The 16,043-nt window shown below is 41.4% G+C and overlaps 1 protein-coding gene across 1 annotated transcript in view; it reads left to right on the forward strand.

Annotated features, from left to right (window-relative positions):
* The window catches only part of map3k22 (mitogen-activated protein kinase kinase kinase 22), a 40,562-nt gene that overhangs the window by 12,196 nt on the left and 12,323 nt on the right, over window positions 1–16,043 (forward strand). Inside the window, exons 4-9 of the mRNA XM_062441095.1 lie at window positions 7,513–7,622; window positions 9,480–9,517; window positions 12,672–12,771; window positions 13,508–13,624; window positions 14,013–14,127; window positions 15,696–15,829. Coding sequence (XP_062297079.1) covers window positions 7,513–7,622; window positions 9,480–9,517; window positions 12,672–12,771; window positions 13,508–13,624; window positions 14,013–14,127; window positions 15,696–15,829 — 614 coding nt within the window. The remainder of the gene's footprint in view (window positions 1–7,512; window positions 7,623–9,479; window positions 9,518–12,671; window positions 12,772–13,507; window positions 13,625–14,012; window positions 14,128–15,695; window positions 15,830–16,043) is intronic.

Genomic DNA, 16,043 nt, shown 5'->3' on the forward strand with positions numbered 1-16,043 from the left:
CTTTCTGCATGGTATATTTGTAGCTTGTTGTTGAAATCCTTTTGAATTATGTGTTTTGGCAACGTTATCATAATTATTAGCTGCAATGTGAGCCACCAGTTAAAGTTTAGCAAACCGCATGAAGCTTGCAAGACACGCAATTAGTAATACTGACTTAAAGGAATAATTTAGCATTTGGGGGAATACACAATGATTGTTATCTTATTTAGAACTGCAACTAACCATTATTTTCTTCATGGATTAACTGATGAATTAATTATTCTGTCTATAAAATTAACTTTTCCCACAACCCAAAGGTGATGCCTTCAAATGTCCCAACCCAAAGATATTCAGTTTACTGTCATTAAAAGAAAATGTTCACATCTGAGAAGCTGAATGTGGCAATTTTCTGTTTGACTCATAATAATTAATCAATCAAAATAGTCGGCGACTAATTATCAATTCATCAAGTAATCGTTGCAGCTGCACTCTGTGTTTATTGCGGAGCTAGAGCCAGGACATGATTAGCTTACGTTAGCATGAGCGTTAGCCTAGCCCTGTCAAAATCTCAACTAACAGTTATAATGCTAGCTAGCTTGGAGAGTTTTTCTTGCCTCCTCAATAACTCTTATGTCAGTAGTCTCTAGTAAAATCTATTTGGATACATTTTTGTTCTGCCACTCAGCTTTGGAGGTGTTTATGGATGTGTTTGTGAATTTTAGAGTGAGCCTGACTTTCTGTTTCTGCCTGCAGCTATTCCTTTTGCTATGCTAAGCTAATTGCTGGCTTTAGCTCCATACTTCACTGACATGATAGTGGTATAAATAATTCTAGACAAAAAAGAATATGAGTTTATTTGATACCAACCATGGCTCTGTTTTATTATTAGGGACCGAGCCGAAAGGCAAGAGCCTGGAGGCAAGGACCCTATTGAATTTGTACCGTTTTTTATTATTATTCTACCGCCTCTTTGAGCCTTAATTTGACCCCCTAAACCTGCTCCAAAACTCACCAAATTCGGAACGCACATCAGGTCTGGCGAAAAATTCGATAAAATGGAAAAACAAACGACGTCGAACTCTCTAGCGCCACCTAGAAACACTAAAACGGCCACTACGCCTGATAGGAATGTCGTAGAAAGATCAAACCAAAACTCAATTTTTTGTCTTATCAAGACCTACAAATCACGCGCTGACACCCCTGACCTAAATCCAACAGGAAGTGCACAATTTGCTGTTACATGTAGGATTTTTGACGATTCTTGGCCTGCTACAAACGCTATCTTGTCCGAGGGCGTTCATCGTGGCGGCTTCAAACTTAAATAGCTGACTGAGCACACCCTGCTGCACAAACGATCTGAACAACTTTTTCATTACTCGTCCGGTTTGGATTTTAGAAGCCCTCAAAGGTCAAGTGCCCAAAAACCCTCGCCAAAACGCTCCCATAGACAATGAATGAGAGGAGTGTCTCATGCCACTTTGACCCTAAATTTGACCACCTAAACATGCTCCAGGACAGACCAAATTCAACACGCACATCAGGCCTGTCCATAAATTTGATAAAATGGAAAAATTAACCCCAAAAGTGCCAAAATGGGCTCTCTAGCGCCACCAAGAAACAGTAAAACGGCTCTAGCACCACCTAGAAACAGTAAAATGGCCACTACGCCTGATAGGAATGTCGTAGAAAGATCAAACCGAAACTCAATTGTTTGTCTTATCAAGACCTACAAATCACGCGCTGACACCCCTGACCTTAATCCAACAGGAAGTGCACAGTTTGTCTTTAAATGTATGATTTTGGACGATTTTTCAGGCTTTTCAAAATATATATATTATTCCTGCATACTTTCAGCTATAGACTTCATTCAAACATCGAAATGTAGCCACAAGTCTCATCTATAGATGTGTGTAATTTGGTCCGGCTATGTTTTACACTTTTTGATCTGCGGACACACATGTGCACCCTGTTCCTCTCCCATTCAATCCCACATCTCCATTCTGTCTGCCAATGCTCTGCAGTCGTTAACTACCATGGCAACGACTGTGTGTGTATGCAGTTGGCTGAGCCAGGTTCATTTGTGGTCTTAGTGTGCCACCCAGTGGAGAAAACTTGTCATGATACCTGATAAGGAAGTTTTTTGATGCTAGTTCAAGTTTATTGACTGTATTATTATGATTTTAGATATCTGTGCAGTCTGTCAACTATTTCACAGACATTGCTGGCAAAGTCTAGATCAAACACGAATTACATGAGCATGAACTACAAACATATCTACAGGTTTCACTGGAAATAAGTTACTGTCCTGTTTGACTCATCAAAGTGGCAGTTCATTTCAGTGGCTGAGTCTAAATGTCTACACAGACAGAGAGAGAGAGTGTGTGTAACGTATATCTACTTATTGCAGTGTCCAATAAATGCCGGGTCTGAATGCATCAAAATGCACCTGACGGAAACCTTTCCGCTTCGCCGCGGCCCGACGTGCGCAAGGGGGCGAGGTCCCGCCAAACGCTGCTCGCAGCTTTAATATATCTTTTGGTTTTGGATTGCTGGTCAGACAAAACAAGCAATTAAAAGATGGATTATGATGGATGTTTGTATTTATTTTACATTAATTGATCATTAACAAAAATTATTAGTTGGAGCCCTGCTTCCAAAGCCAAATCCTGTCTACAAAACACAACAAAAACACGCTGCACACTTCCTTTTCATATAGGCCTACAATACTAGAATTACTTTTTTCCCGATTGGGATCACAAAGTGCTCAGGGAAGAAAAACGCTTTTCCTTCATGTCCATTTTCAGGGTGTTTCCCAAAATGTTGAACTATTCCTTTAAAATGAATTCAATATGCACAAAGCCCTCTTTAAAAGCTCTTATTACTGTTTGGTTGGTAATACAGCGTGAGAGAAGGAATGTGCCTTCGGACACTGAATGGAAGTATTTGCAGACATTCCCCAATGAAAAGACTTTCAGAAAAGAACTTGTACAATACAAACATTAATTGCCCAACTATTGTCGCTCACTCACAATACCCTGCATTACATCAGAGCCATTATTCTTAGTGAAAGATTAACCTCAGGGGTTTAAACATTACACCCATTAGGTGTTAAATTAGCTGCATCACAGTTTCGATGAACAGCAAGGTGTGTAGGGACAAGAGTTTAGAGTGTGCCTCGCTTATTATAGCTGGTGTGTGTGCATCTGTGTGTGTGTGTGTGTGTTGTGCGTCAGAGCTTGGCCCGTGCTGCTGCTGCAGAGTGAGGACACGTTTGGCTCCAGCTGCTAATCCTGCCGGATGCCTTTGCCATGATGTGTCTCTCGGCACCAGGAAATCCCCTCAATGTCTTCATTCAGGCAGCCTGCCTCACACACACAAAGTCGCTGCCTCGCTGGCCCTTGCGCACACTTTGTTAGCTTGCAAGTTGCAGCTCTCTCATAGCCAGTGCTATTCTTTAAACACTCCTCGGTCAGCAGCAAGTTTATGTATCTTCAGCTGCAAACTCTTTTGACTGTTCTGGTCTCTTGAGAACTGTCAGCTCGAGCACAGCCACAGTTTAGTGAACGAACTTGGACAGAGGTTCCTGCTTCATTTCACCCTCTGCCACTCTCACAGTTCCAGCTGTTGCCTGAGAAGGAAAAAAAAAGAAAGAAAGATGCAGAGTGATGATGCAATGCCCAGAAATCATCCTCCATTGTGTAATGTTGCTCGCTCTGCTTGGCTTCCTGGAATTCCCCCTTTTCTTATGCTGGTCACATTTTATCCAAGACACAAGAATAAGCACAGGAAATATATTGCATGTGTCCCATCGTGGATCTACAATCCACATACTAGAAGAGTAGAAACAAAATCTCTCCTGTTGAATCACGCTGACATGAGGTGCCTGAAGTTCCTGTAGTCTGTTTGTGAGGCTGCTCTTGGCAGGGACGTGTGGTTGGTGTGTGAGCTGGTTGCTTTCCACTGTGCTGGTGGTTAGCCTTGGCTGGCCTCGGCCTGGCAGCGGCTGTGGACCAGGCCAGAGTGATGTAATACATTCATTTATAGGCAGCAGTTGCAGCCGGCTCTGTACGCCACCACGCATTTCTCACACTCTCACTGCCCCCTTCGCCAACCCACCCTCCCACTCGTCCCTCTCCGCTATTATACATAGGTTACAGAACAGGCAAACACACACACACACACACATGCAGGCCTCCGTTGTTTGTTTTGTATCCTTGACTGCGAGTGCACAAAGTAGTCTGGAGCCTGTAAAGGCTGGACTGAAACAACGCTTGTCACCAGAGACAGCAGCAGCAAGAGTGAGAAATAAAGATGGAGGCAGTGTTTGCCAAAATTGTTGTTGGGTTTGATGATAGGATCATTTTTGCAGAATGACCCAACACATTTTTTGTTGTTGCCGTGTTTGTTTTTTATGTAAAGTAATGTTGAAGTTGAAGTCGAAGTCATGTAATTAAGCAAAATTGCCATTGATTAACTGGCTCTGCTTGATTGAATATATTTTGCTTTTATATTGTTAATCAGACAAAACAAGCAATTTAAAGATTTATCTCAGCCTGTGGTAAACTGTGATGGACACTGTGGACTATTTTTGGGCATTTTATAAGAAGGCAGATTAACTGTAATTATTGTGGCTAGGGAGAAAAGTGCTTGTTCCACGTGTCCATCTTTGACTGATTCAATCAAAAAAACATTAATTTCCTGATGTGGAATAACGTGGTTAGCCCCAGCTCCATGTTCAGGACAGAGACAGTGACTCAGTTCCTTCCTGTTCGGAGGGGACAGGCCTGGTCAGTTAGTCATCTGCGGCCACTGACAGCAGATATTAAAACTAGTGGGGCCTCCTTTGGTACTCCTAACAGGGAGTTGCAGTCATAATGTCACCACTGTGCAATTCAAGGAAGGAGTGTGTTTTTGCCTGTTTGGAGGTTTGTGAACAGTTGTTTATATACGTGGGTGTGATTTCATTTTTCTCTCTTTTGTTCATTCTGTCTTATCGCTTACTGAAGAAAAGGGAGGAAGACAACTAAGTATGTCTCACCAACACCTGTTCTTATCACAATCAAGCAACCCACACATAGTTATGAACTTGTTAGTGCTAACGAGGCACATTCTCAGCATGCCACTGCATTTAAAAGGAAACTTGCATATCAGTTTGTCAGTTCAATTCAGTTAGAATAACTTCTCAATAATAACTTCGAATAACTTTGTTCTCAATCAAATAAACCACGTCACCTGATTTATGATTATCCATGTCAGAATGTACTCCCTCTCTGTTTTTACTGTTTGTGCTGTGGGCTGAGATTTTGTGAGTGAAACTTGTTCTTATCGCTCTGCCTTATTTAACTTCTCACTAAGTGGAGGAAGGTGTGCCCGGTCAGTGGAGATGTCACTTTGTCTGTTCTGCTGCTATATTGGGATTTTTCTAACAAGCTGGCCATGTCAGTAGTTAGCTGCTGATTATGGGGTTCCCAATTTATGTTATCTAAGGTCACTGGCTGGGCCAAAGGTGACAGTTGGTGGTTGCTACGAAAGCTGGTAGCTGTGCAGAGAAAAGGAGTTCAGAGCATGAAGCAGAATGTTTATAAAAGTTAAGCCAGGACATTTTTCAAGTAACACAGAATTTAACATTTGGGAAGGTTTTCTTGAGGCATTTTAGAAGTATAAGAAAGTGGAAACCAAAACATAAACATAAAGCAGATTGTGTGGAATACATGTAAAATGAAAATTACAATGATTAGATGATGGATTATAGAAATAGGAATTTTTTTTATTTTTTATAGGAATGGCAACAATTTTGATAGGCAATTAATTACTGAAGTCATTTTTAATCAATGAAAATTGTTAGTTGCAGCTCTAATGGTAACTCTACATCAACCTATACTGTAACTGGAATTTATTGTTCATTTAAATATTGATCAGCTTAAATATCTGCAATTGGCAATGACAATAGGTATGTCAGTATTATGTGTGCATGCAGCTATTAAACGCGTGTCAATATTTGGGTGTGTAAATCTGTGTTTATATGTCTGTGTGTGTGTGTGTGTTACCCCTGGGTGAACCTAACGGACTGGCCCACAGTTGGTGAACAGCTGGCCTCCAAAGCCGTACAGTGGGAGCAAGATCAAATGCCATCTCAAACGCCATCTGCTCTCTGTGCAACTTACACACACATACACACACACACACACTCAAAACACATACTGTACCTATTCGCTATGTGGATGACAGACCCAATGGTCTTTCAAACACACCCACAGGTACAAAGATGGCTTTAAAGAATGTGGTCATTCCTGCAGGTGTTGTTTGTCTTGAACAGCACACACCTGGTCATGTTTCCTTGTGAATGGCATGTGTGTGTTTTTTTCTTATTTTTTTTCATAAATTAATCCAGGGCTTCATCTGAGAGGCAGGCATGAGCGGAGGTCAACGACCTCTTCTTTATATTGTAATTACCACACTCCCATAATTGGCTCTATTAAACTCTCTTGATATGATAATGTCTGACACGCATCTGCGTGATTGCCCCCTTTACACATGTGTGTGTGTGTGTGTGTGTGTGTGTGTGTGTGTGTGTGTGTGTGTGACTTGAGAAGTGGAGAACCAGCTCGATGCTGAGTGGCACTCTTTTGTACTTTTAGGTTTGCTAAATCAATTTTAAGGGTTCAATAATGAAAACTAAAGACCGGACACTTTTTTCCATGCAAGGAGAAAATTATGAATTTGAAAAACACTTGACTTGCTCTTGCTCAGCCTCTGATTTCTACATCAAAGTCAATAAGCTCATGCTCAGCTCCACAGACTGCAGCCACTTTGATTTTAAATCTGTCGGTGTTTGACAAAAGAAAAGATCAATCTGTATCTGATTACAGGAGCGTGTTCAAGCTAAAGAATTATACTCTTGAAATTGCTCTATTCATATCAAAGGAAATATCAAAGTTCTTGATAACAAAGCTTCAGGCTACACATTCGTGACCACATTGCCCCATGTGACAGCCAATCGTACACACCCATGCTGCATTATTAAACACCTTTGCTCTTTCACATCTTTTGTATGCAGAGTACGTAGTTTGGGGGCGATCAGCACTGTGAAGTTTATCTGTATTAGAATTCATTGTTTTAAATAAAAAGTGATACAGAGCAGGTATGACTCACACAGGCATCGTGCAGAGTGATTTACTGTTGGTGCTTTTCTGGTATTTTCTGTTGTCTTGGATAACATACTGTTTTGGTGATGTTAGAGAGAAACATCTGGATTGTTTACAGATGTCGTCATTGCAGGAAATAGCAGAACAGGTGTTGCCTCATTGTTTGGTCTGAACCAATCCATGAAAAGTGTCAACAGCACCCATCCTGTCTATCAGCACTCATCTATGACATTCTTAATGTCAGTGTTTGGTCACAGTTATTCTTTGTAACCTTGTAAGGTGAATTTGTACAGTCATGGCTTATAAACAGTAGATGTATCTGTTTCAGTTCTGTAATCCAGCTTTAAAAGATTGAGTCATTGCATATAACTGTGTATTTTGTCTTTAGACGATGAGGAAGCGCTAAACTCCATAATGAAGGACCTGGCAGCTCTGGGTCGCTGCTATACCCAGCACATCAGCCACAAGCCCAAGAACAGGACTTTACTCTACAAACAGGTATGGCATCCAGTTGCACTGCTTCATAAAAAAGGGACACTGCATCCAAAATCCATCTTTTGAACTCCTAAAATGTTGGCTATAAAATGTTTGTAGGTTCTTATTTAACTGAAAGCAACAGCTTATGTCGGTTACAGTGGGTTCTTATTGTGCTGTTGAGGTTTTATGACCAACTGAATTTTGAACGTGTTTCAAATTGTCATATTTTTCCCACAACATGTCTTGATACATAACTTGTATTGGACTTGCAATCATCTTGGGACTCCTTGCAACATATTTTGAAGAAACAAATGAATTATTGGGACATGCTGAGTGTACTAAGGATCATAGAAGAAGTAGATAATAGTGCAGGGACTGTTTTAGAAGTTTCTGTGGATGTTTTAAAACTTTCTCTACCTCAAAAACTTCACTGTAACTGACGTAATCTGATCAAGTTCAAGTTTATTGTCATTTTCACTGATTCTCAATCAGTGACCCCAGTGCAAATAAAAACATCAATAGAATAATAAACATCCTAATAGAATAATACTCACTGTTCCTCATTAACAGACAGTGTTAAAACTATAAAACTTTTTATAGTCACCTTTTCATGCCTATAGGAGTTGGGATTTTTTTGTAGAGTATCACTTTAAAGCTGTCGTTTTGTGCTCAATTAGAGTTTGTTAACCCACACATGGGAAGCACGGCGGTGTCTTTAACCTTTGCTTTCATTCTGGCTTTACACACAAAACCTCCACCGCGCTTTCTTTTTGAATTTGTGTGGACTGACAGCTGCTGGCTGCCAAAGTCAGGTGAAGGTTGTGCTTTATTTTTGACTGAAAGAAGCTTAATATGAGCTTTATTCAAGCACATTACAAACACTAATGTCACATTCATGAGCATGGGAGTATCAGACGCCTCTCAATAAAACAGAGGTGACACTTCTTGGTGCTTTGTACTTAATTTGACAAAGTTGCAGGCTGCACCTGTGCACATGGCCTGAGCTGTTATTGGTGTACTGTAACAATGTAAAACCTGATTGTTATATTAGATATATTTAAATATTTTGACACGTGACACCCATCCACCCAAGAATTGTCACTAACAAAAAAATCCCCACTTCTACTACTATTACAAGTAGTTTTCAGTTCTCTAATGTTCTTTTTTTAGTAAATGGCTGCAGTTTTCTGACTAGAAATATTTATAAAGTGATAAATGGTCTGATTTTGGACAGCTTATCATTCTCCTTCATGGTTTTTGTACACGAAAAGCTTCAGTGCTTCCAGGATTTAATTCCTCTCAATCACCTTGTGCCTCCTCAGAAGTCGTTTCCTTTTGCGTTTGTTCCCTCGGTGGAATGATAATTGGCAAATCCTCTTAAAGCACCAATGTTTATGATGAGACATAAACAAACAGTGATGAGCAAAGAGAGTTTCCGCTCAGAGTTCTGCAGTCCTCTGTGATTTGGGGTAAACCTTTGCTTTTTAACCAATAGCCTGCACTGATACAATGTCAGTGTTAGTTTATCACCATAACCTCACGCAGACTTGCAGGCTCCGCCAGATTCCTGCTCTCTTGGGTAATGGCTTTATAAATAGAAATCTTAGATTGTGTCATGCCATCTTTGGAGTCAAGTTGAAGGATAGTGTTATCTTCACATTGCAGAGCTTGACAAAATGCACGAGACACTACAAACATTGAAGCACCTTTAGTGTCAAATGCAAAACATTTATCATTATAATGCTGTTTGACACTTAAATTCCTTGTGCAGCTTATCGTTTTCATTTCTTCAGCAGTTCAAATCCCACATAAAGCTATGAATCATTTTAACTTTCCACTTTCATAACTCCCCTCTGTTGTTGTTTTTCCTCTCAACAGGATTTAAGAGTCAAGCTGGAGCATGAGAGAGAAAAACGGTATGTTGGAACCTCCGTATTGTTTTTTCTACTCCTCTATCCAAGCCTTAACTTTTTTTTTTTTTTGTTATGCTTTGCCATGCCTGGGATTTTGTGTCTACGGGAAATCGCAGTTACATGCCAGACTAGCATAAAGAGGGGGAAAATTCCTTCTTTGACATTTAGCCGAGGCCTTGTGTTTCAGACTCGGACCGGCTCTTTGAGAGAGGGGAAAAAGGCCCAAGAGAGGGAATGAGCAAAAAAGACTGAGGGAGTGCCAAGTGTCCAGTCTTCCAGGCACACCCCATATTAATACTCCATCTTCTGTGTTTTCTTGTGCTTTTCTTCTGTCCTTAACATCCTTCACCCTGGAGTCATCTGTCCTGCCTCAAAAGGCAGAGTGTGGTTACAGTGACTCTGTCTGGAGACAGTCACAAGCGTTTTTTCCACCAAGGTGCCTTACAGTTTGTTTACCACGTTGGACCACTTTGAAAGCTGAGGGGCCCAGTATAAATAACCCAGTTTTTCTAAGGGTAACGCTTTATTTGGTCCTCAGTGCTGAGTGAGACCGTTCCTCTCAGGTCCTTGTCTAGCCTTTAGGTTTACATCCTGGGATAGGTCCTAGTTCACAGATAGACATTGTCCCGATGAAACCCTCGTTTGACAAATACACAAAGAGACTGAAGTGGGGAAATGACAAACACAGAGTCTACTGTTACAGTGGAATAAAAACACCAGAGGGAAATGGACCAGAACCTACAAGAATAATTGCCTTGATTCATCCAAATATAGAGCAGGGGAACAGGCATTGGTTCAGTGAGGTTGTGATTAGAAAGCCACAGGCTCACAGGAGTGAGAAAGAGAGGAGAAACGGCACGCTCCTCAGGACTTCAGAACAGGACTTCACACTGGGCCTCTCCACTTTTTCACAGCCCTAATTGGCTGCTGCTAAGACAAGTTTTTCGTGTTCCTGCCTCCCTCTGTTTCTCCGTCTTGTGGTCGAGCTCCCCTCTCACCGCTCTGCTCTCTTGGAACAGACGCATAGCTCGCTCTGGAAGACAGCATTTATAGAATTCAAAGGCAGCTCTTTTTGTATTCATTTTTTTATTCACTCTGTCAATTCACACTATATTTGACTTCTCTCCTTTTTTTTCTCATGTTGTTAACTAGTTCTCTCCATGTTATCCTCACCCAAGTTTTGACCACTTTCACTTTGAAGTATGCCTGTTTTGGGAATAAGTAGGATATCCTGAGTTTGTTACCTCATGAGGTAAAATAATATCCCATTGTAACATTAGTATTACTTATACATTTACTTATTTAAAGCAACTCAGTTTTTATATTAACAATGGATCACATTTACCAGCACCAAATGGCCGAAAACACATTTAACAACTGGAGTTGTTTGAGATCAAAAATTCACCTAAAAGGACACAAAATATTAGATGTACATTGGCTAGATGGACAGGAATACAACTCCAAATGAATGCTAATGTTGCTTTGTGTCTAAATGATGATTATGAAATGATCAGAGCTTTGCTTTACTCCAGAGAACATTCCCGAGAAGGCAGGATTGATTCTCGAAAAAACGATTATTGCACGATCCAAGTTGAAGCACCAGTGTGAATTACATGTGATACTTAAACAGTGTCCACGGGAGTCCTTGAGTCAGGAGAACCGTGTTGTCTGTCCACAATGGAATCTAATTGGACGGTCTCTCTTTTCATTGGCAAGCACCGAAGGTTTGGGGCAGGAAATAGGAGCCGTGTCTCTCTCGTCCCCTGGCTCTGCCTCGGGGTCTCCTGCCAGAGAGTGAAGGAACCGAGCCAGAGCTTTTCTTCTGTGTGTATGTGATTGTGATTGTGTCGATGAGAGAAAGAGATCGTGTGTGTTGGGATGTGTGAAAGTATTTTTTATTTTTTTTACTCTGCAAGTCTGTGTGTTTTTGTGGAGTGCGTGTCCACATGCTTTCGCAGAGGAAGGAAAGCCATATCTTTTCAAGCAGCATCCTCATAGCCCCCCTTCCCCTCCTTCACATCCCTCCAGCTCTTTATCAGACACATCATCGCTGAGTATAAACAGAGACGGAGAGCGTTTAGCTGTGCTTCTGCTCGCCTCTGATCTGCAGGCCTCCCTCTTCCCAGAATCCTCTCTTCAAATGAGGGAGCCAATGAGAAGTCATTAAGATAGGCAGAGCCTTGGCCTCTGATGAGGAAATGATGGGATGAAAACAAGTCCTTTTATCAGGATACTATAAAGAGATAGTGGGCTGCTGATTCTTCAAAAGCAAGTGAGGATAGATAAATAGAGAAGAGAGGAGAGTAAATGCTGGAGAGAGTCTCTTTCCCTTTCTTTCCTTTTATTTTCTTAGACTGTCGCCTTTATTTTCTCTCTCGCAGTCTGTAAATATCTGCGTGTCTCTGTATCTTTCACTCTGTCACTCATTTAAAGAGGAGGGAAAGACACACATCCTGCTGCTTTTGCTGCCGCTCCAGATTTTTTCCCCTTTCCTCTCAGGAAGTCTCCCATCTGCCTTTGTGCTGGCTTAGTTGAGAGGCCCAGTGGTGTTGAAACAGTGGCCGATGCACACACTGATTGGGAAGCACACTCATTCATGCAGAGTTTTACAAACACACACGCATCCATATATACACTCACTACAAACACTCGCTGATAAGCTGGGACTCAGACAGACAAAGTGTGCACACTCATAGTCATACACGTAGGCATACAGTAGATAAGCACTGACATATATACACTCACATAAGAGGGGTTGCTCTATTTTCATTGCGTTGATTTATGCCCTGTTAGCATCTTGTTGGCTCAGCTCGCTCCTCTCTTTGACCCCGTTGACCTGGGCCTTTTTTAAAATCCTGTTACCATAGAAACACATTCAGAATTTTTTTTTTTTTTATCCAGTCCAAACATATGTTTATATGTAATAAAGTAGGGAAAAAATGAATTCTGTTCTTTTTCTACTCCTCTACTCTATTCTGCTCTACTGTGACATTTTGTTGTGAGCATATTAATACACTGGAAACAGGTTTACCTGCCAGGCAATCGCTTACTCAGAGTTTCTGAATCTTTGTAGTCTGTGCTCATAAATGTTGCAGTTAGACACCACACTTGCTTCCTCTTGCGACCTCTGACCCTGCTGGTGTTCTCTGCTTCCCAGAATCATCCCGTTCCAGAGGCCTCTGAAGATCAAGGAGCTATTGCAGAAAGTGACAGAGGCTTTTGGCCAGCAGATGGACATGTTCTTTATGGAGAAAGAGGTACAAAAACAACAGGAGGAAATGCTTTCAAGATCTTTGGCTGCTGTTATGAAGCTGAATAAGTAGGCGTAAGAAAGAGAAACTACAAACTAACTTACATCCATCTTGCACATGTGCATATTCTCTAAGGTGCATAAATGAAATCTTCAGCTGTGTCTTAAGAACTTAGAAAAAGCCTCATGAATAAGTTTTTCTTGTAAATAGAATAATTATTTTAATGATCCATCTGATATCATCAATTTGATGATCATTTTTTAAATGAATCTACTTGTCATGTTGTTGTCAAAATGTCACAAAACATGCAAAATACCAGTTTTAATCTCCCAGAATCAAAGGCGATGTTTTCAAATCTCAAAAACATTATTTTATCCAAACAAATCAAACAGCAAAAATATTCAGTTTATAACATGTATGACAAAGAAAAGTATTTAAATATCACATTTAGAAGCTGAAGCCAGCAATTATTTTTTTGCCATATTTGCTTAAAAAAGTATGGGAATGACAATGAAGTGATAATGAAAAAATCGGAAGAGTTGTTGATTAACTTTTTGTTGATCACCTTATTGGTTAGTTGACTTGTTGCAGCTCTACTTATCTAACATAAGTTAGATTAAAAGGGCATGACAGCAACAACATCTATAATGCGTCATGCATGCAGTGATGCTTTTACATGCTATAATTATGGAACAATGGGGAACACAAAGGTCATACGCTGTATGTTTTCTTGTCCTTTCAGCTGCTGCTGCCCCTGAAGACACAGGAGGACCTGGACCAGGCCGTGCTGACGTTAGGCTCTAGCTCGGGAATCAACGGGCTGCTCAGGATACTGCTGAAGACCCCCAAGAATAATCATGTGAGTCCCTCAACAACCTGCTCTATGCTAAGTTCATTATCTTTACCATAGCAGCATTTCCACAAACACAATGTGTGCATTTCCTGCTGTCAGAGATTCCGCCATTTAGATTCATCATTGTGTAAATTGTAACCATAGCAACTATGATAAGAAATAGCTGGAAGATAGATGTCACTTGATGACAATAGTGCAGTTGTATGAAGTCATTTCTCTTTTTGCAACCATTTAACCTTGTGAGTCAACTGGACCAGAGATACCCCTGAAATCTGTAACCGAGGAAACAAACTTCCTCCGCCAACATGATGTAATGGGACAATGATGTAATACAATCCTTACGTCCTGTGCTCTCAACTTTCTCCTGACCCCCTGTGTATTTTCTTCCTGGCAGTACCTACAGGTGAACAGCAGGGACAAACAGAGTGAGATGAGGTCGTCACGGTCACTTGGAGATCTGAAGGGCTCCCTGCTCAAGGGCTCGGAGAGGGTGCGCAAACACTCGACAGGTGAGCCAGCCCATGGGAACACACATGACGATGTAAAGACGCAGCCGATCGGGCAAATCGGAACACCATTACAGCTATTTACAGTAATTCCTACCAGTCTTCACCAGTCTGTTCACACCTGATTTAACTCAGCGGAAGGAAAAAGAGAGGAGGCAGAAAAGCTGCAAGCACAGCCAAATCTTGCTGATGTCAGGGCTTCTCATCCACCTGCTAAGGCCTCAAGGGTGACTTGTCAGTGTCAATTTACAACACAGAATGACGCCATAGTCATGGGAATGTTAAAAGCAGGATGAGGCACATACTTTGTCAGAATGAAAAATGCAAATTGGAGGTGAAAGTGACAACTGTAATAGCTAGAGAGAGAGACATTGTCAAAGCAAGGACAAATTACTGCTTTCATGCCAAGCAGCTCTCTGTCTGCATCATCACCTTGGTTTGTTTGATTCTGAAGTTCTTAAAAGTGTTGATCCTTGATGTTGAAGTGTGTGTATGTGACACAAAGCCAGTTTGTGTTAATGCACACTAAGGTCCTTTTCTTGTCATGTGACACTCACACACAGCTAGATACATATTATACTTCAGTTCTGTTGTCCCCCCTGGCTTGTTTTGTAACACAGTGTGAAGGTTTCTTTTGCACTGTGCAATACTGAGCTTTCCCCTGTCTGAATTTTTTTCATTCCCTTTATATCAGGTCTTTCCAGAAAGCTCAACATTTCAGTCATATCTCAACCACCAGCGTTTTCTCCTGCATTTGCATTTTGACATAGCAGTTGAAAACACTTTATAATCGCTGTCAGCGCCAATCTTTCTCACGTAGCTCCAATAACATCAGCGCTGTCATCGTCCCGACGCATATAAATTGTATAGAATTACCTGACTGAGGAGAGGCTGAGGGATAGAAGTAGAGGGAGTGGTGGCAGATGAGAGGTGACAGGAGAGTGGTGACAGTGGATGGTTGAGTGAAAATGTGATGTGAGCCCGGGTACCTTAATGATGTATAGCAGCAGGAAGGGAGGGGAAGGAAAGAGGTGGGGGAGAAAGGAGGAGAGGAAAGAAATTAAACCGTGACGAGAAAAAGAGTTGAAAATGTGGCTTTCAGTTAAAAACTAGACTCTTTACTCTGGTATTTCGACTGCTTTGTACTCCTTCTGTATCCCTGTCAGCGCAGCCCGCGACAGACAGACTTTCAGTGGGTCTTCTTACTGTGTCAAGGACGAGTTCTCAGACTCTGCTGCAGCTCAGCCGGGGGAGCGTTTGTCACAGTAATTGAGGTTAGAGGTGGCGTTAGTATGGTTTAGTAAATCATCTCTCGTTGTCCTGGCACAGTTGAACTTGTACCCATGAATAACACTCTGACGATGTATTCTCCCTTCTGTGCCCCAACCCCCCACACCCTGTGTTTTCATCTCTTCATCATCTTACCCTCTGTTCCCTCTCACCTTCACCTTTCAATTTCTCCTTTCATTCTCCGGTTTAACATCCCTTCTCCTTTCTGTGGAACTTAATTCATCCATTCTCTTACTTGCTGCTCCATCTGTTCTTTTCCTCACTACCTGTCACCTTCCCAGGTTCCCTCCACACAGGACGAACATCCCCACCCCCAGGTAGTGTACCTGAGGAGCAGCAGCAGATCGCCCGCCAGGGCTCCTACACCAGCATCCACAGTGAAGGGGAGTTCATCCCAGAGACCCAGGACCAGAATGTAAGATCCTCCACAAATAAATAAGACTTTTATCTACTCAGCTGGTTAAAGATCATCATTATAAATCCAGGTTCTGGGTAAATATGTACCTATAGTAGTACAGTACCTGTAGTATATGCCCATAAATATCTTGACACTATAGCACATCCAGTTAGAATTAACCTTTGCATCATAACAGTATTCAGATTTTTGGCTTATAGCGCATCCTTTATTT

Source organism: Scomber scombrus, chromosome 20, assembly GCF_963691925.1.
Source record: "Scomber scombrus chromosome 20, fScoSco1.1, whole genome shotgun sequence".
Lineage (NCBI taxonomy): Eukaryota > Metazoa > Chordata > Actinopteri > Scombriformes > Scombridae > Scomber > Scomber scombrus.